The sequence below is a fragment of the Clavelina lepadiformis genome, chromosome 7 (genome assembly GCF_947623445.1).
Source record: "Clavelina lepadiformis chromosome 7, kaClaLepa1.1, whole genome shotgun sequence".
Lineage (NCBI taxonomy): Eukaryota > Metazoa > Chordata > Ascidiacea > Aplousobranchia > Clavelinidae > Clavelina > Clavelina lepadiformis.
The window spans coordinates 14,437,120-14,458,780 of record NC_135246.1 but is presented as its reverse complement, the minus strand read 5'-3'; the positions used below and the strand labels follow the sequence as shown (position 1 = coordinate 14,458,780).

Here is a 21,661-nt window from a genome sequence, read left to right as displayed (position 1 = left end):
AAGCTGGGTATGCTGAAAGACTAGTACCAGCAACAGTAGCATGAATGGTTTAGTTTTATGAGACTACGCATTACAAATGGCATATTTCGGATCAGGTAACACATCAAGTCGTTAAGGGATTCTTACAGTAGATTTTCTTTGGTATCAAAGCAATTGGCACAAAACCTACTGTGCAAGTGATCTTTGCATCTGATGGTCCTTCAACCGCCAGACCAAGACCGCCGGTACCGGCTCCACGTGTATCGACCGTGAATTTTGCCGGTTTGTTGGTGGTTCCTTGTTCCAAGCCTGGTCCATAAGCTTTAACTTTGCTTGCGTCACATCCTTCTTCGACAGATACCGGGAAAGGAGAGCCGGGAACCGGCACGTCGTCGTAGTCAACATAAATATTGTGAGGTCCTGTGAAATAAGTTAAATTGTATAAAGCGGTTCTACTTCGAACACCAAAGGCGTGATCAAGTCAAAAAGACTTGGTGATCATATTCATAGTTCATACAGTAAAAAGTCTCTTGATCTGTAATGTTAGTTAATGGTTCGCTTTGCTGTCCTTAAAAGGTACACTTGGTGCTAAAAACCATTTACCTTGTTCCATTGGAGTGTACTTTGCTTCATACGTTCCATCTTTGTTGTCCTTGACGTCGATAGGAACCGGGTTTCCGGACGGTCCGGCCACTTTCGCCTTGATATGGTCGCCACCACGTCGGGTGAGACATTTGGCGTCAATCTCAAATTCCGTATCCACGTCAGCCAGCGGTCCTATGTGATAAAATAGTGTTCATTGTTTCCAAAACAACTAATGAAATCAAGCGCACTGCCAAATACCTTTGCGTTCAACCCCAGGGCCAGAAGTGCGCACGCCGCTTGTGTCGATATCTGGTTTTATAGGGACCGTGCACGGAGAATCAGCGACGGGGACCCCGCCATATTCTACATTAACCTTGGCCTTTCCTGGCTTGTCGGGGACAAATGATACTCTGCAAAAATAACAAAATGATGTTTTAGAAGGAAATATTTCCAACTTGTAGAGACGAAGGTGAATCTATGAGCTTAGTAAATCGTGTAATATAGATAAATCGCCTATTTAAGAAATTATGCTCGTTGTAGCTTACTCTTGCGTTCCATCTCCATTGTCCTTGACTTTGACCCTGGGAACCTTGGTTCCGTCTTCATTGGTGACGTCAACAGCAAGAGGTGCTTCTCCGGCTTCGGAACAGTCAACGTCAAACACGCAAGGCTCACCAACCTTACCCGATTCCAAACCGGGTCCTGACAACTTCACTTTGTCGGCATCAAACGCCGGTTCAACCTTGGCTGCAAAGTTAAAGTATGATTGAGAGCTTTTCCATAACCTATTATTTATTGTTCCGTAACCTTATACACCTTAACTATAACCCATACCTGTGAATGGTGAACCCGGAACGTGTTCATCTGCGAAAAGTACGTTAATTTTGTAATCTCCTGGTTCAGTTGGAAGGTACGCGACCGAGCACGATCCGTCCCCGTTATCGATGCATTCTATCTTCGCCTCACATGGACCTTCGACGGTGAGACCCAGCCCGCCGTTACCTATTATTTTATTTGCAAGTGAGATAGGATTATCAGTTTGTTACGTTTTTCACACGCACGAAAGTAGCGTATCGTATTCGGCATTGACGTTCACAAAACAAGCAATAACCTAATATCTTCTCCAGTGCCTCATTAAGATAAAAAATATCTTCGAAAAACGATGAGAAACTTTCGTAGACACTCGATAGACATAAGCAATGCAAGTAATTTCTGTTCACTAACCGGCATCTGCGGTTTCAATGGTGAAGGGCGCTTGCTTTCCGACCACACCTTCCGAGAGCCCGGGTCCATATGCTCTAACCTTGCTGGCATCAGCAGGCACAAGGGCATCGACCAGGAACGGACTCCCCTTCACTGGCACGCCGTCGTAAGCGACGTCCACTCTGTAGGGTCCTGCACGAAACCAGTAGGGACGCAATTATTTTCAAGTACGTTTCATTCCTATTATTTATGCTCATGAATATTAGCTTTGCAACACCACGCGTGATACTTCTGCACGTTTGAATGAGTTTATCTGCTCCTTAAAATCTTCTACACTTTAAACTTTATTTTTCACCTTCTTCATCTGGGATGAATGTATATTTCTTTCCTTTCGGTGTGTCTTTCTCCTCGGTATGGATGGGAGCTTTGACAGGTCCAATAACATCCACATCAAGTTTACCTTGTCCTCCGGCTCCGGAGGTTTGCACTTCAAACTCTTTCGGTTTTCCAACATCCATTTCTGCGAGATGTCAGAATCAGTGGCAAAATACATTGTTACAACTCGCAACGTATCTTTAGGCACACTTACCTTTCCGAAATTTATACGATATCACATATACCTTAGCACTTACGGTAGGTACTGTTACTATTAACATCAAGCTGATCATCAAGATTTAGCCCTGTTATTTAGAATTCATAAACACTGACTACAACTCACTGTCTTCCAATCCTTTCACTTTCACGTTGTCAACATTAAGCTCAGGGGCGACATCAACCGGGAAGGGACCGTCAGGAACGCGGTCCCCTCCGTAAGTGACGTCAACATCCATAGGTCCATCACCGTGGGGAGTATACTTGACGGTATAAGTTGAGTCCTAACATACAGAGACATAGGCTTCTTAAATGGAACACAAAAGCTAAAACTCAGCATTAAACCAAAATATTCCACGCACGCTTTATGTCCAGTCTAGAAGTACAACTTATGGCCGCGTATGTTGCCTCTTTAAATAATGCACATTCGAAAAATGAAAAATGATTTTTTCTAAAAATAACGAACTCAAAGTAACGTTACCTTGTTGTCAATAATCTCTGGCTTGCCTGCAGGTGCTTTGTATGAACCCCTGGCTGGTTTAAACTGTACGTCGGGTTTCGCTTTTCCCGCTCCCTTGGTGTGGATGGTGAAGTGGGTGGGTTTGCCACATTCAACACCTGGTCATAAAAAAGAGCAACTGAAGTTTTACAAGATATATTGACTACGAGGAGGTTTATTTCGCTTTTCTAATAGAAAAGTTACCAGAGAGCGGACACAACATTCACAGAAACTGAGATAGATGACGGTAAAGCTACTTTAAAATTGGTAGAACTGCTGATAAGGAAAGCGAGGTAATATCCCTACCCGATTTCTCAACACCAGGTCCGTCGACGTGCACTTTTTTGGCATTGTGCGATGAAGCAACGTTCACTTTGATTGGAGTGTCTGGCACTTCTTCTTCAGCGAATAGCACAAACACTGTGTGCTCGCCTGCAAAATATAAGCAGCTTTAAGAAAAGAAACACTCGAAAAACTATACAATAATTGCACCTCAGGGTGATGTGTAAATGTTTAAAGAGTAATCAGGTATAATTCCAACTATTTTACACGAATAAAAACTTGCCAATATTGGCAAGAGGACAAACAAAAAACACTAACCTGGGCCAGGGGGTGTGTATTTCACAGTGAAAGTATCCGTAGACTCATTCTTAATAATCTCAAACTCTACATCTCGTTCTGCGGGCCCAGCGACTCCAGCAGCGCATTTTATACCGATGCTGATGTCACCATTTCCTGCCTTGGAGCAATCAACCGTGAAGTAAGTCGGTTCTTCTGCTTTGAGACCAGGTTCGACACCAGGTCCGTAAACCTTGACCTTGCTCGGATAAGAATCTTCGCTCACTGACACCTAGAAATACGAATTTTGCTAAAATCTAAAAATGCCAGATCTACATGAAACAATTTGTTTTTATTGACGGTAGATGTGAAAATGCCTTCAGAATCTGATCTTGAATTTGTTGCAATGAATTGTAAGTGACCGCTTTCAAGTTCGGAAACTGAAAGTATGTAAAATTCTATAGAAAAAAAATCTGGAATTTACCCTGAATGGGCTATCCTTAATGGCGACTCCGTTATATGATGGAATGATCGTATGCTTGACCGGGTTCTTGGGTTGGTACTCGCAGTCGAATGTGCCATCTCCGTTGTCTTGGACTGTCACGGGCAAGTCCTCGCCATCCGCTGTTTTGGCAATGACATTAACCGGTGCAGGATCACCGGCCTTACGTGCGTCCAGGGTGAACTTGGTGGGTCGACCCGATATTGGCTTTCCGGACTCCAAGCCGGGACCGTAAGCTTTGACCTGAAGAATTTATAGAAATTCATGAAGGCTCCAACATCAGTAAAAGTTGTATAAAAGAAAGCGTTCAATCGTTTTGATTGAGTATTTTCTTTTTTTAAAGTTCTAACTAAGCTACCTGCTTTACATAATAATGGAAGATTTCGCCACATAGGACTTATAACATGACCACCGTATAAAACTATAACAAACAAGTAAACTTTACCTTGTCAGGATGGGTTTTCTTGTCAGCTGGTTCGATCCGTGCCATGAACGGCGATCCTTTAATGTCCTGGTCGTCACATATAACATGGACCGCGTATTCTCCGGTCTCAGTTGGGTAATACTTGACGTCACACGAACCGTCACCTTTATCCTCACAATCGATCTTGGCTTGGGACGGTCCCTCAATCGAGAATCCTGCAAATAGGTGAGGTTATAGAAATGCGCCTTTGAACTCTGAAGGGAGTCACGTGTGAGCGTTCTTCTTAACGTACCAAGTTGTCCGACGTCGGATCCCGTCGTTTCCACAACAAAATCCGCTGATTTTCCCACCTGACCTTCCTTCAAACCAGGACCATAAGCGCGAACTTTCTGCGGCCCAGCTTCGGGTCCGACCGAGACCTGCAGTGGATTAACATATTTTACTAAATTAGGAGGAGAGCTTGAAATATCATGCGCTCCCTTATAAATCAAGCAACGTCAAAGTGCACAAATGCATTATGAGTGTATATATCAAATAATATTAGAAGCCACGAGAAGTAACCCACCAAAAAGGGACTCTTCGGGATTGATTTTCCGCCAAACTGTACATCCACGGTGTAATTCCCTTGCTTCAGGGGATAATATTCACAATCATACACATCCGGATTTTCCTGATTCTTCTTGCATACCGCAGGTTCCGACACACCTCCTAATAATAAAGACTTTTAAATTATTTGAAAACATTCGATTAAATCAAAACGTTATGTAAATTAAAAACTCCTAAAATACATTCAACAAAAGCCTCGCAACAATTGAAGGAGGATCAATGACTGCATTAGTGCCGGGCGCGGTTCGTTTAAATTTATTCGTCATTTACAGCTTCAGTGAATCTGAAACGAAGTTTAGTTCGATGGTTTTAGCCGCAACATACTCGGTGCTTTGACGTTGACTTTAAGTTCAGCGTTTCCAGCGTCCTTCGTCGAAACATGGAAGTCAGCCTTTTCGCGTTGGCGCACTCCGGTTGGTTGGATGCCACGACCGTAGGCTCGGCAAGCGTGAGCGTTGAAAGCTAGAAGACGAAAATATTGATAAGCATACGGAGAATAAATTTTAAGCTTACGGTCGGTTGCATGCAGTTGCATATCCAGATGACCATGCAATATTGAAATAAACCGATCACTAAGAGATGGCTGACAGTGACTTTATAGGAGACAGTATACGACTTTATACGACAGTGACTTTATACTCGTATATATTACAAGGTATAATTATTTCGTTTTGTTTAAAAAGAATCTACCACGGAACCTAAGTGAGCATTGTTAGACGCATGTCAAATGAAATTATGATTGACAAAATTATTATTCTGTCAAACTAAGAAACATATTTCCTGAGAAGAACCGCAAATGTAACAACTAAAAAATGGCAAACGACAAGATACTGTTAATAATCCTTCTTTGGAAGTAAATTTCCGTTATATTTGCAAACGATCAGTAATATATGCAGTAATATTTACAAAATGCGGATGGTTTACTGAAAACTTTCAATGACCAAGATGCAATGATATCTGCTGAGATGACAGAAACCTAACGCAGCCAGGCAATTTAACCTGGAATATCGTCGACCTCAGGGAACTTGATTGCCTGCTCTGCAGGTCGTTTGGCCTGTGTGGCTTGTACAGGTTCGTCGACGACTTGAGGAACTTTCTCTGATACTATGGGCTTAGCTTGAACGCCGGGTCCCGGTTTAGATTTTTCACCGGGTTTAAGAATGGCGTTCTTGGTCGATTTTTGTGGAGGGGCGACCGCTATGTAAGTTTCATATATACGAAAAACTTGTGTAACAAACTAATATTCTGAGCACATTGACTCAAATATTACTGTTTAAAATCAAGACTGGTTTGAGGAAAGAAGTAAATAGGCGAGTAGATTACTCACATGGTACAATTTCCACTTGAAAAGGGCTCTCGGGCACGCTTTGACCTGCAAATTCAACGCTTACTCGGTGGTACCCGGGTTCCTCAGGTGCGTAAGTCGCTCGCATGGTACCGTTGCCACGGTCTTGTAGTGTAACCGGTACCCCGCCACGACGACCGTCCGGGCCGGTAATGGTGACTTCCACGGCTCCTTTACCCGCATCTGTAAAGCATGGTGCTTTTGTCAAGCGGATGAAAGCTTTCAGCCAAAACTTAACGAAAATGTCGGTATTTGTGAGAAGCAAAGATACTATTATACTATTAGCTATAATAGTAACTTGGGGCGACAAGAAAAATTGGTAAACGCAACATCAAACAACCGCTTGATGGACATAGCGAGTGAACAAGGGGCTGTATAAAGTAGACAACCCATGGCAAGAGGTGAGCCCAGTTGAATTAGATTATTACAGCTATACATGAGGCTTAGCTTGAGAAAAAACTTTTACAAACGTAGGAATCGACCCAAATGTATGTCAGCTTGTACATGTTATAACCTTAGCGTGTTTTACTGCGCTCACTGCCTCATGCTCATTACCGCTTATTGTGTGATGTGTGTAACTTAATGGTTTAAGAAACAGAAATACAGAAAATCGTGAATGTATGCATGTAATGTTCACTCACGTATATCATGTGTTCGTGTGTGTGTATTCAATTAAATCGTAATCTAAAATACCCTTTCTGGGTGAATTCATCACCGGCCTCACCTCTGCTGCCGTATCACAATAAACACCTCGATTAAGATCGTATACAGTAGAATGATCATGATCACCATAGCACACCATACTCCTTATGCTGTAAAACTACCCAATCATATTCTTACTATAACATGCAATGGAACCGGACAAGCTGAGCAGACTTGCTAATTATATGGTCGTAATTATGCATGCAAACGATTATAAGTATTTTGATTGAACATCGATGACACACTTGCACATACACAGACACGTATTGTTATGAAGATGCCGATGTTGTAAGTTAGACCACTCGGTGCTAACGTACCTTTGTCTAATGGCTTTGACCTACTGTACCCCAACGTTCGGGGATACGTGGGACGGGTGAATGCGGCTGTGTCGGTAAAAAGTTTATAACGCTTTAATTACAATCATGGTTTAACTTTATATAGTCGTAATATGGAGTAGCACAACGATAAACTGAACACTTTGAACAGCGGCGCTATTATAAGATCTATTCGATGACATTTTGGAGGCAGACAGATCAAAAATGTATCGCCTGACTTACAGTATTCAGATACATGATACGTCAATTACAGGTCAGTTACGCCATAAACAAGCAGAAACTTGTCATAACTGAAATATTTACATTACTCATATACTATTACGCGTTGATGCTTTATTTGTCGAGAATGAGTTTACCTTGACGTTGAAGACATTTTCAAATAGGTTATGTCTTTCAAAAGAATTGGGCCAATATAAATTGCGGCGCAACTAATCCGCCGCCTAGTTAACAAACAGTGGGGAGTTATATATACCTCTTATCTAAACATTACGACGCCACAAGTGGAACTTGATAAGTGGTACCTGCTGTAAGTACGTCCAAGTATGTTGGTTCGTTGATGATATTTCCTGGCTCGATTCCCGGCCCTTCCACTTTAACCTTGCTTGCATCCGGTGGCATATCAACATTGACCTATGTTGGAACAGGAAAGAGATTAAAACGTCACCAATATCGGCCATTTGACTGAGGGAAATTGAATAAAGTTCTAAATGCTTAAAATTCACACACACTGTTTCAGTTTGGCATTGTATAGGGATTTTACAAAGATGTTACAAGGAAGTTTTTAGATTCTGCGGCATATTTATCCCTGGATGTGCAGGATTAAATTACCCAAGTTTCACGTACAGTTGTACAAGTAAGCAGATGACTTCTGAATAAAAGAGAGCGACAAAGAAGAGAGAAAATAAAAATGGTTGTTCGCCGGGTGCATAAAGAAACAAAACGGAAAAACCGGCAAACAAGTGTATTTTTTCTGGAAAACAAATGCAAGATCCGAGAGGGCTGTCTAGCGTCTGGCGCCCCGTTCACTCGAGCGTGCAAAACGAATAAAGGTAAAATGAGGAAGAGTGATAATCGCGACGCGTCAACAACGATGACGGCCTTTATGCCCAAATACGGCAGGAGAAGAAATGCACCATTACGATGTATCCGGCAATTCCAAACCTTATTCACTTCGCGTTCATTGAAACGTGTTTTGAACTTGTGTAGAAAAAGTATATCCTGTCTTTGATGTTTCAAATGCTTTCAATAAGAGAAAACGTCGGCTAATACGACCATGCAGAAACCCTTTCAAAGTTGATTTCTAAGTTAAGTCAAAGTGCGCACGTACCACATACCAACATGCACAAACAACACAACGTAGTATGCCAGGAATTTCTTAAGAGTTTACAGCATGTCTGTAATAACTTTTTCTGATACCATAAGCCATACAAGGAAGATGGAATAAACAGAAAAAATGAGAAAACTTCAACAACGTTGCCTTTAAACGTAACATTAAATTAATCGCTAAACGTTTATCTTTCAGCAAGGCACGATAAAAATGAGCAACCCATGAAACGCCTTCATATCCGTTAAGTGTTTTTAACAGGGATCTCGGTCTGGTAATTTACATGTTATAAGCGAAGGCGTGCTCTTTTGGTTTAAACACCGATATGGTTGGGGTGGAGTACAAAACGCACCTTGACGGTAACGTATCGTGCTATCATAACTTACAAAAATTGCCATTGTCATTGAATACATTATAGTTCTATTCTTTCAACAAACAGACCCAGGGAACTTATACCTCAACACCCAGGGATTTGGGGGAAAATTAAACCAGACTGATAACAGGTTCGTAAAGCAACATAACCGCTCTCTGAGTCATTGGCATTAAAATACCAGACGTATTAGCAAATTCTGCAGGTCTAGGCAGTAGTTAGACTACTACAGGTGATTTCTGCTTAAACTTTCTGAGTCACATCTATAGTAAAATGCAAGCGTAAAGTTATGAGAAAATCCACTCAGGACCCAAGCCAGACACAGCAAGTCGCAGGCACCAGGGGTAGGTGGCAATATTACACCGATAGAAACTGCTGAATACAACCCCGTCGACATTCACAATGAAATACGACAAAGACGGCAAATACTAATAACAACAAAATAACTCACCCGGTAAGGGCTGTTTTTAGCCGGTTTTCCGCTGTATGTCACACTAACAACATATTGTCCGGGTTTGGTGGTGTAATAGTCGCAAGAGTACGTTCCATCGCCGTTATTTTTCACGTTGACGTGTTCCGCAACACCACCTACGTAAGAATAATTGCCTATGGTGAACATAATAGGATAATCTTAAACGCCCTGGGGCGTACAGCGAATGAAAACGCTACGCTAAGTCTCCACACGACAATCCGTATTTAGAAATCTCAAACCATAACTAAACATCTTCTCTGTCACCGAAGATAAGTTTTAAGCTCGCTGAGTAACGCGGCACCGTCCAAATCGGCAAAAAGTGTTTCGCAAATTCAAAACACGCCCATCTTGCGAGAGATACTTACGCGGTCCAATGCATTTCACTTCCAATTTTCCATCTCCTGCTTGTTCAGTGTGTACAGTGAAGGTGGCAGTCTGACGAATGGTCATCCCGTCTTGTTGCACACCCGGACCCTCAACCCAAACAGCGTTGGGGTTAAAAGCTGAACGAAAATAATACAAAGTGAAAACTGATCGAATACAACTGATACAAAGTATCGCCATTCGCCATAATACATTACTCACGCAGCGATATCGGAACTTCGAAGGGACTCTTCGGGATTACACATCCTGCAAAAGTGACGTGTACTACATGGTTTCCGCCCTCAGTTGGGGTGTAGGTAACCTTGTAAGTATCATCAGCAGTTTGCTCTATAGCGGGTCGAACAGCTGTTTGAGACCCATTCGGGTCTTCAATGACGACATCCACGTTCCCAACCCCAGCACCTAATAACAAGATATGGTTCCTTATAGCCGATCCCCAAAACGGGTCCTTTACATAGATTACCCTTTGCAATGAGACTTAAATAGGGGCGAATGAGGGTAAGTGATGGGTTCATTGACTTACCAGTTGTGAAGATTTCGAAATAAGTTGGATTCCCAATAACATTTCCTTGCATCAAACCTGGTCCCTTTGCTGTTACGTTGTCAGGATTAGTTGGGGAATCATCCACGTTAACGGTGAAGGGGCTTTTCGGAATGCCTGCCCCGGCAAAGAGAACGGTGACCTGAATGATTTATTCGAATGACTTAGCAAGGTAAACAATGCCTAATTTAGATAGGGAGAAAGCGTGCTTCAGTGCAGGGCATGTTCTTGCGCCGGTTTTCGCCACAGTTATGCAGATTTTAAAGAAGATACAGCACGAATCGAGCGAGAGATTTATGTGTAAGCTGCTTTATGGCTCGCCCGGAGGTAAATAAACCCAATAAATCAATTCTACTTAAAGCCTGTAATATAACAGTTTGACTTAAGCTTCTGATAAGGGCAACTTTACTGGTGTAGTGTTGGAAGCGTCGTTTCTCCAAGTCACAATACAAGCAGCTGACTGTAACCATACTAAATTATTCATGTTTATTCGGCATCGAACTAACATTATAAATTGGCAACCGCATAATAGTTTTTAACTTTTATCAAAAAGATTACATCTTTGCTTTGCGTGGTAGGCTGCGTTGCTGATGTAAACGCGCACAGTTAATTTCTATGCAACTATGCAAGGTTGCATTATCAACTATGGCATTAACTCAGTGATAAAACGATTAAAATAGCCGTTGTTAACATTTTGTGTTTGGAGATTACTACAAACGAAAATATAACCAAACCCTATATTGTAAAACGTGTGTTTTGCTTCAGAATTGTACGTAAGTACAATGACTTTATCTACTGAAATACAGATGTTTTGAGATTTGTTTGATTTGAAAACAACGTAACCTCCAGACATTAGTCCTATTAACATCATGGAAGTACCACCGATATATAACCCATAATATCTGAATATGCAATTGAATGGGTAAATTTTCTTTGAAACCAGTCAGTTATACTTATATGTATTAGTATTGGTATGATTATGATTGTGATTGTGACTATGATCATTTCAAAACTTCCTATGAGTAATTAGTTGTGTTGTTGTTAATGCAGCCAATCGTGGTAAGACGCAACCTTGGCGAAGTTTACGTAATTGATACATTAAGGTCGACTGAATTACGATCAGGCCTCCATAAAATCATCAGTAATTATTTGAACTGTAAAATATTACACTGCAGCCCAATATTACCAAGGCTTGTGCAAAGCCTGAAGCTACGTTTACATAACTTGTCATGTCAAAAAAGTGCGCAGCAATGAAGCCTAACTTATTTGACCTTTATCAGAGCTATCATTACGACTGCACACGTCCCGCTGTTTGCATTAAGCTTGAAGCACGCTATGTATACAATCCTCATTGGTGTGAGCGCATTTACTTGACTTATTATAAAGGCAAAGTAGTGGTCACCTCGTAAGCACCAGGCACGGTGGGGAAGTAAGTCACCGAGAAAGTTCGCAGCTTGTCGTTGTTGGGGGTGGCAGTCAATTCCTGTTTGTGGCCTTCAGGGTCCTGTAAATATACCAATACTTCCCCGTTGCCAGCTGAATGGGTCTCCACAGTAAAGGGAGCTGAAACCCCGACCTTACATCCATGGGGCTCAACACCTACATGGGAAAATAATAGTGTGTTAGAAGGGAAAGTTGTTTTGGGTCAAAACAGCGGTGATTCGTCACTGGCGCTAGATTTCGCAAGTGATGCCCCTCAAAAACACGACCTGACTAATACGATATTGTTTATTTGTGCAGTGGGGCGTGCAGTAAGGTCAAGTAAAACGCTTACTCACCAGAAATCATGTCGTTAAACATACCTTTGCCATAAGCACGAGCCTTCTTCGAGTTGGTTTTTGGTCGAAGTGGCGCTCCAGGTTTCAACTGATTTTTCGGGAACTGCGATAAATACGTCATAACGCTGAGTTCGTCCACATTTGGATTGGTGATCTCTTCTGGAGTAATAACCTGCCGAAATAACCATTTTTTTTGTTGATTTTGGTTACTCTGATGGAGTTTTCAGCCAGTTGGTCGTATAAAAGCAAAGTCTGGCATCAGTTGAAGAAAATAAAACGCAGTGTCTTCACATGCAACATGCGAGAACGATACAAACACGAAAACTTTAAAACAAAACTTCCAGAAGTGAGGTCTGGCTCAGTTTTCAAGTTAACATCACGTGTCACGTGATTTCGCTCCAGGCATCGCGGCTATGTTTGGCAGAGCAATAATGACGTCATGGTGAATACGAGTCCATATAAGGTAAAGCAAATAGCTAAACCGGCGACCGCTGTGCATTTTTGTGGCCGACTTCGCGGCCTGCTGAACTTAGGCTAGAATTGAACAGTTGCCACTCCTGTGTGTATCGAATATTGAATTTTTGACATTTTCATTTACGGTATAATGGGAGATAAGTCATTATATACTGACAAATTAAGTAGATCAGTTACGTTTCCATACGGAATTGTAAATATTAGCACAAGTTGAACGTATTTATTCGATCGTTTTAAATGGGACTCTATCTATATCGACGAGAAGCTTGGATGGACTTCGGCAAAACATCACGGTGATTCAACATCGCCAAGCAGTCATCGGCAAAATCACAACTTCCTTCATGAGTGAGCTGTTAAAATGTTGTGATATGACTGACAATGAACGCGAAAGGAAGCTTAATAAATCATTTGAAGTGATTTATATGAGCCAAGCTGATGTGTTTCATGCAATTTTAACGTTTTGGTAAACATTTAAAAATGATTTGCAAAACCTGAAACCAAATCACTGGATTTGACTTCAACACGAAGGATTTTACAGAGACTTTGTTTAATGTTTGTTTTCGTCATTCGGCATAAGAAGAATTACCAATTTGCAGCATTTACTTGACTTTACTAAGCTGCTTAACTTCAGTTAACCATGAAAAGCTATTTGCACATGCTCAAAGTTCTTCGCGTTTTACTCGTTCATTTTAAAACATACGTATGAATTATTCATTAAAACATACCGAACTTTGAGACGGATGCAAATAAACAATTTTCTTGGATCCGCTCGATAGTAAAAATATTCCCAAACGGAAATTAGCCAACAGCAAAGCCGCAAATAATACGTGAACTTCTTATGACTGCTAGGAGTGTTATATGCAATGCTGGATGTAACAAGGCAGTTCAGGTCTCAGCCCTTTCCAATAGATCTTTAAGATAACACCCGGGGCGGCCTAATATGAGTTCAATATATACCATATATGAGGGCTTCGTGGCAAGAACCGCAACTTTATAACTTAATCACAATGACTGTGTGAATTGCGCTAGGAGTAACTTTTAAATTTCGACGCGCCAACACTCCCGGAAGAAACGCAAAACGTAAAGGGAGCAAAACACACTGGAATTTTGCTGGGGCTAACTAAACCGAGCAGTTTTACGTGCCAAAATTGCTCTCTGTCAAAGCGGCGCCATTATCGCCGATGATTGCAGAGACGTCAATGCTTTGGTTCTCGTTGTTTAGCTAAAGTTGTTTTAATCATTCCATGCTGTGTTAAACCGACTACAATCCAAGGTAATCGTAACCAATTTCAGTTTATATGCATTTAGCACGAACATACATATACAGTATCGTGTGCTGCATGGGAACGACAGTTATCTATCGAAAGATCTTAACTGAATCGATATAGCTTATTAGTACGTTTTTCAAGCTTCAATAATGAAGTAAAGCTAAATACCAGGTATCTCAAATTGGAGTATATACAGTACCTGAGGCACGCCAAGCCACTCATCCGCCAATTTCATGGCCTCAGCAGTGTTTTCAACGCCATTCTCAGGTGCCCAGTCTTCCCAGTCGGGACATAGACCTGACGTGGTTGAAGCAAGTCACGGATGTGAGCATTCATTGAAATGCAGACAGCAATGGTGATGTGAAGAAGACATGCAAAACAACAAACAGGCAAAACTTATAAAACGAGCATGCATAACCCAGTGTGGAGGCAACCATTATATTTTACTTCATTGCGGTAAATTATTGGGGCTTATTGAACACAGTTGAGGATTCCCTGGAATAGATAGTTGATGCAGCATTCACACAACAAACTGAAACCTTTACGTATTAAAGGTTCCAAAGTAAAATAAAAAACTCTCGTATTATCCCAACCACTCATATCAAAAATCGCATGCACGGGTAATAGACGGGTAATCGCAACCGGCGCAATTCTCGAACCTGAGCTACTCCGAGATGATCGTCAGCCAAAGTCATGGCTTCAGTCGTATTTTCGAGTTTATTTCGCGGATCCCAATCCACCCACTGAGGACACAAACCTATCATCCGACGCAAAGATGTAAGTTTCAGGAGAATAAGTGTTTAGGATGAAGAAAGAAGGAAGAAGAAGAGTCCAAAAAGAAAATAGAAAGAAAGAATTAGAGGTAACATTGTACTGTGACGATTAACAACTGAACCAATCAAAAAAACTTATCAATGTCAGAGAACAAGGTATGAGTTATTAAATACCTTTATTCATACAATAGTAACATAACGTGACTATAGTATAGTAGGACATGACAACTATAACGTGACAACTTCATCCAAATTTCAAGCACCAAAACCATTTGCCGTTTTAGGTGAACGGACGGCGCTGTTGTACAAAAATTGTATTTGGTGGGAAACTATTTCAACGCTTTCAGCATTGTAAAGTGTAAGGAACAACCACATTACGTAATTCAATAGCCAGTCGCGTCAAAGTTCTTATGGAGTTTCTCCCAAATCAAGACACCTTTTAAGGTGTTTACAGTCTACAAGGCAAAACTGGTCTTTTACAATTGTCACACAAAAGCTACCACGGACAAACATGTTGCACTTGTGCACTGGATGAAACAAAAAAATTGGAGTAATTTGATACGAGTAGAGAAAGCTTAGTGAGATGAGTTTTTTAGTAATGGGAGTTGATATCTCTACCACCAATAGGAGAATATATTCCTCACAACATTCATAATCAATAGGATTTTTTTGGCAGCTTATAAACGGAAATGTTATCTGGTATCTCAATGGTCTTTTGAACCCCAAGTACAATAGACTTTCAACAAACAAACGTTAAATTTCATTGACACAAAAGCGCTGAAATCACGTTAGCAAGTGTATTGACATAACCTTTATCTTGAAGAGTATGAATCAATAAGCAAACACGAAATCGATTGACGAGTTTCATTTAGGCGATGAAATTCGTCTTTATTTGGGCCTGGTGGTACAGCTGACTTAACTAATTTAACAGGATTTCCCATTCCTATCAATGAAGGGATCGCAAACTTGTCGATATCCGGATTAAAACCTTAATTATCGTATTTCGTTTCATTCTGTAAGTAACCGCACTTTTTGGTTCATACCTGGAGCACAATTGTCGACCAGGGCACCAAGGGCGGTACCGTCTTGCCAGTTGCCCTTGAAGTTAGTGATGGGCATCTGAGGGATCTTGTTCTGGATCCATCCTAAAAGACGTTGCTTGGGAGTCGCCTTCTCCTTCTCCTCTTGCTCAACGTCCTCATCCCACATTGGCATCGAGATCGAGTAATGAAGAATGAGGGTCCATATCAGACCAAGGATCAATTTCAAGTTTCCATCCACGATAGCTTTGCTGTCTGCGTGGAGAGAGAGCCACTGGTTAAATTATTTTCTTTGACCTTATAAACATCGTTACCTGTGCGCTTTGTTCAACAACACTACAGAGCTTCGGTAAAGGAGTGTCATAGTATGGCATTACTTTAAAGCTCTTTTTAGCATAGCACTAAATCTACTGTAGTTGACAATTTATACACCTATGGGGTTGAATAAGTTATATTGGCATGACAGCTGACATCACAAGACAATAGTGATGTGAGCCACCATTGGTTGAAAGTAATTAAGGACGGAAATTAATGCGAAAAGTCAGGGTGTGGCTTAGAAATGTTCTAAAGACAACAAAGCAATCAACTGTGTAGCATGAAGGTTCGGCAGCTCACAAGAATTTCGACACAAAATTCGTCAAATTCATATAGGCAAAGAAAAACACAAAGGTACAGCTTATATAAACATATCATGAAGCGTTTTATTGCGCAAAAGACGTAGATTTCCGAGCGGAGACAAGAATGCAAATACAGAGCCAATATGCAAATAAAAATCGGTAGTGCTGCGTAAGGGCGTAGATCAACAGCCACCGAAATGTGTTATTTGGTAAATTATTACGAAATAAAAACATAGAGTTTACTAGAACATGGTGTGACCCAAGCGCTGACACAACTAAAACACTTGTAACCAACAGCCTTTTATTCATTAAGGTCCGGGCGTATTAAGACTGAAACTGGGTATTGGCTTTCATTGCAAGTTTGGCGTTTGGACGTGGAGTATTTGCCCAAGATGATCGGTCTACCTATTTCACCGGTTCGGCTAATATTTGCTTAATTTGTGCGGGAAGAGAGCGCGATGCTTCAACGTGATCAAAACGAATTATTATGGCGCCGCCCAGCATTGAAACTTATTTATACTACATGGCTTTAGAAGTTGTACTCCGTTTTTGCAAGCCCTTAAATCAAGAACTTCGTGAAGTGTAACTTATAGTCACTTGAAAGTGCGAGATATAGGCGGACATAGAAAACATCCCATACACGTTTATGTAGTTTCTGTTGAATTTGGTCTGTTCTAAACCACGACTGTAAAAAGAAATTCGACCAAAACTGTAAATTACCAAAGACAAGAGCCTAAATGATGTAAAGCATTCTCAATTTGGAAGACATTTTCGTATAAGTAAACGCGATGTGAAACGCGCGACCGTAAATTGCTCAAGTTGTTAAGACGACTGTAAACCCAAAAATCGTGGCCTCAATACTTTAACAAGAGTATTCAAAACGTTTGTGAATTACGTTAACGTTTTCTGTTACGCAGCAACTTTACCAAGCTGTATCGATAGCCACTACAGTAATTCCGTCATCTTTGATGGCTTATTACCGGGAATTGTTAACCGGTGACATCATTGACAAGGGATCCAGATCGACATGAAAAATATGTAGTTAGACTTTCCTATGAATCTAAGCACATTCAACCTACGTCATGTTATTGATCGCTCTAATCTTTTTTTCCCGTGTAAGATAGTGCAGGTGATTAGCTTGCGTGTACAGGCACTTACTATATACATCGATCAAACTGATCTCTTAAAAAGTGTCTGGTTTTCCTTGGCTATGTATTATGTTATTTGTGTTCCCGGTAATAACCATAACGTAATTGAACAGCAAAACAAAGGAAACCGTAGGTAGCTCAACAAATAGGCTCAACAATTATGTGATATTATATCAGTGTACGACCACAACGAAATATGGTTTAATACATTAGCAATCATTTAACTTAGGCCAATTAAGTATTACAGTGTTATCGAGGTGTAGTTACACAAGCCTACAAGGTCGGTATGGGGCGACATAGGATGAATACTGGCTGGTGTATAGTAAGCGGAAGGTATGTGAATTACATTCAGACAACCCTCGAAACAGTTTAAGTGACACTGCCGCGGTGCTTGATTCCTAAATACACACACGCCATGAAGTAACTAAAGAGAATGCTGGCAGCGACGGCTAAATGGCCCAATTAGAAACGACTTCTGAAGAATATTTGCAAACCTATTACTGATTAATTATTAGTCGCACATAGCAATGGTTAATGACAGTAAACTGATAATTGGATTTGAAGACGCTCTAAATCACGCTAATGCAAACAAGATCAAACTTCTAGCAGCAATTTGAGCAACGTCTTATTTTATGACCGTTCGTACAATTTAAGAACGCAGAAAATCACCAAATACAGCGTGGAACCTTCCCGCCCCCGGCAATAAACGACCTTGTATGGCCAATTACTTTATTAAATAACGCAGCCGCTTTCAGTGCGGCTTAGTGAAAAACTTTAACAACATAGTCGGACTGGCTTGTTTTCAACTATTCAGCTAGTGCGGCGGTGCATTTACAGCAATGAAAGCTCGCAGTGTGAGATGTCCCATTCATGAACGCCACTATATCATCAAAACAAAAGAATTCAATGATGGTTGTTTGATCACTTTCAGAACTTCAGCGTCTGTTTTTGGTTGGGTTTAACATACGCTCTTAGTCTAAAAGCTACATATGCTATGATGAAAACCATTTGGCTTTACTATGTTATGAAACGTTACCGATTCATTATGTTTACGCTCTACTAAGGAAGCTTAATTCATTCAAGTTTCCGCCGCAATATTATGCTTCTGTACAGGGCAATGATATATTAACTTATGACACAGGCGTCAGCTAAAATTGCGCTAATGTGGAAAATTGTGTATAATAAACGAGTCTACTAATACTGTTATTTCTAGCCCTTCGTTAGAGTTTAGAGTTAGACGTTTGAGAAAACAGTGACGCGTTCGTGTGAACATGCTTAAAGCGATAATATTTGCAATGACATTATTGAACATGACATTTCACACCGTTAAGGTAACACCGGCTAGTCGGGATTTTAAATTATAAGTCAAAAAAACTTGCAAAAACAATCAGCAAGGGACATCTTGTAAAAACGTATGCGGTCCTACGGTTACCAATATTGTTTTAATACTCAATACTGCACACCAATTGCGGAAAACTAACAGTATAAGCAGAAAACACAAATGACATGTCCTGCTCACGTTGCTATGTTCCTACATTAGAAAACTTACCGATGCTGACAAGCTTGATTCGCTCACGTTCGAGAAATTTCAAAGCGACGGAAACATTCTCCAGTTTCATCTGCCTAAAGTTGGGCCGTTTGTTATGCTTTCCCATCTTTTTCTGGGAAAGAACTTCCAGTAGGGCTATAAGTCTCAGCCCGTCCGACAAGTCGGTTTCCAAGCTTGCAATCCGTTTTTGGACGCATTTTAAATGCTCATTGCACCATCTGGTAAAGGTATTCTTCTGAATTTGCTTCCAGGGTGCGTCTTCAGCTAATTCACGTTCAGTGGCTGGCATGTCTTCCTCGTCGTAGCAGTCTCCAGCCGATACGTACACATCAGTACTGTTATCCATTATTGCCCGATTGTATGTTTATATAAGAGGTAAATTTCGCTCGTGATTGGATAGGATTTTACGGTTGAGTGAGCGTGGAGCATTCAAAAACTGGGCACGAGAGAATGAAAAGAAAGAAATTCTCTCTCTTGTCGGAGAAAACGAGACCAAGCTTGCAAACGACGTTTTCACGCCAGTTAACAACACTCGCAAAACGATACCTGCAGTTTCAAAAACTTTATGCTGTACCTTAAAATTAAACAAACAAGATAAAATTACTGAGTAAGTTATTGTAATGTGCAGCATAAGTGAACTATAGAGTAATACATTATCTGCTATAAAATAATATGTGCAATATCAATAGGTCATAATTTATTACAGTTTTTAAAAAAAGTTAACCCTACTGTAGACACTGATAACTAATGGAAGGACTATTATGGTCTTGTAAATATATTCAAAATGTGACGCAAAGTGAAAGAGTGGTTAGGATAAGTCAGTTGCTAATTTTTTGCCAGATGTGGCTGTATCAACTCCGGACAGTTGGTTGAAGTAAATGCTATAATTAAATCCGACATTTTCGGAGAAGAATTGTATTCAGCTATTCCGCGAGTAGCCTATGCGTCTTGACGGAAAGGCTTCCATATTAGGTAACACACCGCGGCCATTTCAGCGGCAATAAGCCGAAGCACATTGTTTTCGACGTTTCGGTGACGCAATAAAAACAAAAACGTCGGAGATAGTCAGACGGATTACGTAAATGTTCCGCTGATGTCCATATGCTTATAGCTAGTCCTACACGGCACTTGCTGAAAACGAGGCAAGTTAATATACGCCCCCTTGTTTGACAATTTGTACCGTTGTAAATAGTTGTCGTCATAGTTTGTATCGACGTCATTCGAATTTGGAACAATTGGTCAATTACGCCAAGTTCAAAAGCATATATTCAAAATGTTTGGTATTTTTATTGTACGGAGGGGAAATTACAGTACTTCTGAATTAAATAATCTCGTTCCAGTTCTGAAAATGCTAAAAAACATATAAAACTATTGTCTTATGTACAATTAAACATAAATACTTTGTTTACTTTCGTGGGGTAAAGTTTAAGCAATTCAAAAAAAACTAGCTTTGAATGAAAAAAAGGAGTTCAATTCACCAAAAACGGAAGTTCCTGATGTTTATTTGTACCACACTTATACCTTTTCTGACACCGACCGCATCAGAGCATCAATGATTTCGGTGACCAGCCAATAACCTGCGTTTATTATTGAAATAAAAATGTATTCTGCAGCGTCATCTAACGGACAAAAAATTATATCATTACGCACTCAAATTGGCAAATTTGAAATGGTTGTAACTATTATCCGGAAAAAGTGCACGTTTAAAATCTTTTTCTCAGTTACTTATTAACCTGACTTGAAAATTAGAACATACCTATATCAATCCAAATCTATAATCTAAATTTATCAGCCGATTTTAATTTCATTTACAGTTTCAACAGGCTGCACGACATACGTTTGCAAAACATTCGCTTTCATCCTAAATTTCTGACAAACCGAATTTGAATATTTGCTTCTACATTATCCAATTATTATAAATTACATTTCATCAACTAACGCTAGTTACATTTTCTGACCACAAAAAAGCACAAAAAGCAACAAATTCCAATCTTCAATCAGGCTATCACGCAAGAAACTAATATAGACATCGCACTTCCACAATAGACGTCAAAAGTATGGTTAGCAGATTTCAAAAAAGTTGTCACAATACTAAAGCAGCAAAGGCTTACAGCATACAAAAGCTTTGTATTGATTTTAAAATTTAAGTATTTATGCTTTGTATCTAGCCTATGTATTGCACATCATCGCTTCAAGTTAGCATTGTTCACACTCTTAAGCTTTCGATAAGCAATCGCTGACATCCGTTCCATTCAGAACTGTTGAAAGTAAAGTATTCAAGTATGACACGTTTCCTATAAAACTGCAAAGATTTGAAATACACAGGCACCTGGACAAGTTCCGGGCCGCAGAAAACTGAAAGAGTTATCGCTGTAAGGCTTCAAGTTTAAGTCAATTGAGAGATCGAGGCCGATTGACCAAATATGGGTTCAGCGTGGGCTGGCAATGACAAAGCGTTGACGTCACGAGTGAGTAGGGTCCATTAAACCATAATTTCTCATTTTTAAAAGACAAGGGCATAAGAGTTTTACGGCTTCAACTGCACAAATATGGAAAAGAAAAATAGACAATTACCATTAAAGCGTTGGTTGTTT

At 40.4% G+C, this 21,661-nt stretch overlaps 1 protein-coding gene across 11 annotated transcripts in view; it reads right to left on the bottom strand.

Moving 5' to 3' along the window:
- LOC143465424 (filamin-C-like) overlaps positions 1-19,638 on the bottom strand; it is a 29,399-nt gene extending 9,761 nt beyond the window's left edge. For 4 of the 11 annotated variants that reach the window (XM_076963688.1, XM_076963692.1, XM_076963695.1 and 1 more), the window contains exons 1-29: positions 19,068-19,636; positions 15,757-16,008; positions 14,140-14,237; positions 12,223-12,370; positions 11,823-12,019; positions 10,403-10,562; positions 10,081-10,281; positions 9,861-9,998; positions 9,475-9,611; positions 7,851-7,959; positions 7,312-7,377; positions 6,275-6,475; positions 5,947-6,144; positions 5,272-5,409; positions 4,907-5,049; positions 4,634-4,760; positions 4,363-4,556; positions 3,900-4,160; positions 3,458-3,707; positions 3,164-3,289; positions 2,840-2,976; positions 2,486-2,642; positions 2,123-2,287; positions 1,789-1,959; positions 1,399-1,566; positions 1,110-1,311; positions 823-974; positions 583-756; positions 170-399 (exon numbers count right to left, since the gene is read on the bottom strand). In XM_076963688.1, the coding sequence (XP_076819803.1) occupies positions 170-399; positions 583-756; positions 823-974; positions 1,110-1,311; positions 1,399-1,566; positions 1,789-1,959; positions 2,123-2,287; positions 2,486-2,642; positions 2,840-2,976; positions 3,164-3,289; positions 3,458-3,707; positions 3,900-4,160; positions 4,363-4,556; positions 4,634-4,760; positions 4,907-5,049; positions 5,272-5,409; positions 5,947-6,144; positions 6,275-6,475; positions 7,312-7,377; positions 7,851-7,959; positions 9,475-9,611; positions 9,861-9,998; positions 10,081-10,281; positions 10,403-10,562; positions 11,823-12,019; positions 12,223-12,370; positions 14,140-14,237; positions 15,757-16,008; positions 19,068-19,413 (5,046 nt within the window). In that variant the 5' untranslated portion in view covers positions 19,414-19,636. Of the gene's footprint in view, positions 1-169; positions 400-582; positions 757-822; positions 975-1,109; positions 1,312-1,398; positions 1,567-1,788; positions 1,960-2,122; positions 2,288-2,485; positions 2,643-2,839; positions 2,977-3,163; positions 3,290-3,457; positions 3,708-3,899; positions 4,161-4,362; positions 4,557-4,633; positions 4,761-4,906; positions 5,050-5,271; positions 5,410-5,946; positions 6,145-6,274; positions 6,476-7,311; positions 7,378-7,850; positions 7,960-9,474; positions 9,612-9,860; positions 9,999-10,080; positions 10,282-10,402; positions 10,563-11,822; positions 12,020-12,222; positions 12,371-14,139; positions 14,238-14,599; positions 14,698-15,756; positions 16,009-19,067 lie in introns of all 11 variants that reach the window. The other 7 variants (XM_076963698.1, XM_076963689.1, XM_076963690.1 and 4 more) reach the window with 7 other exon arrangements.
- Between the last annotated feature and the right edge of the window lie 2,023 nt (positions 19,639-21,661).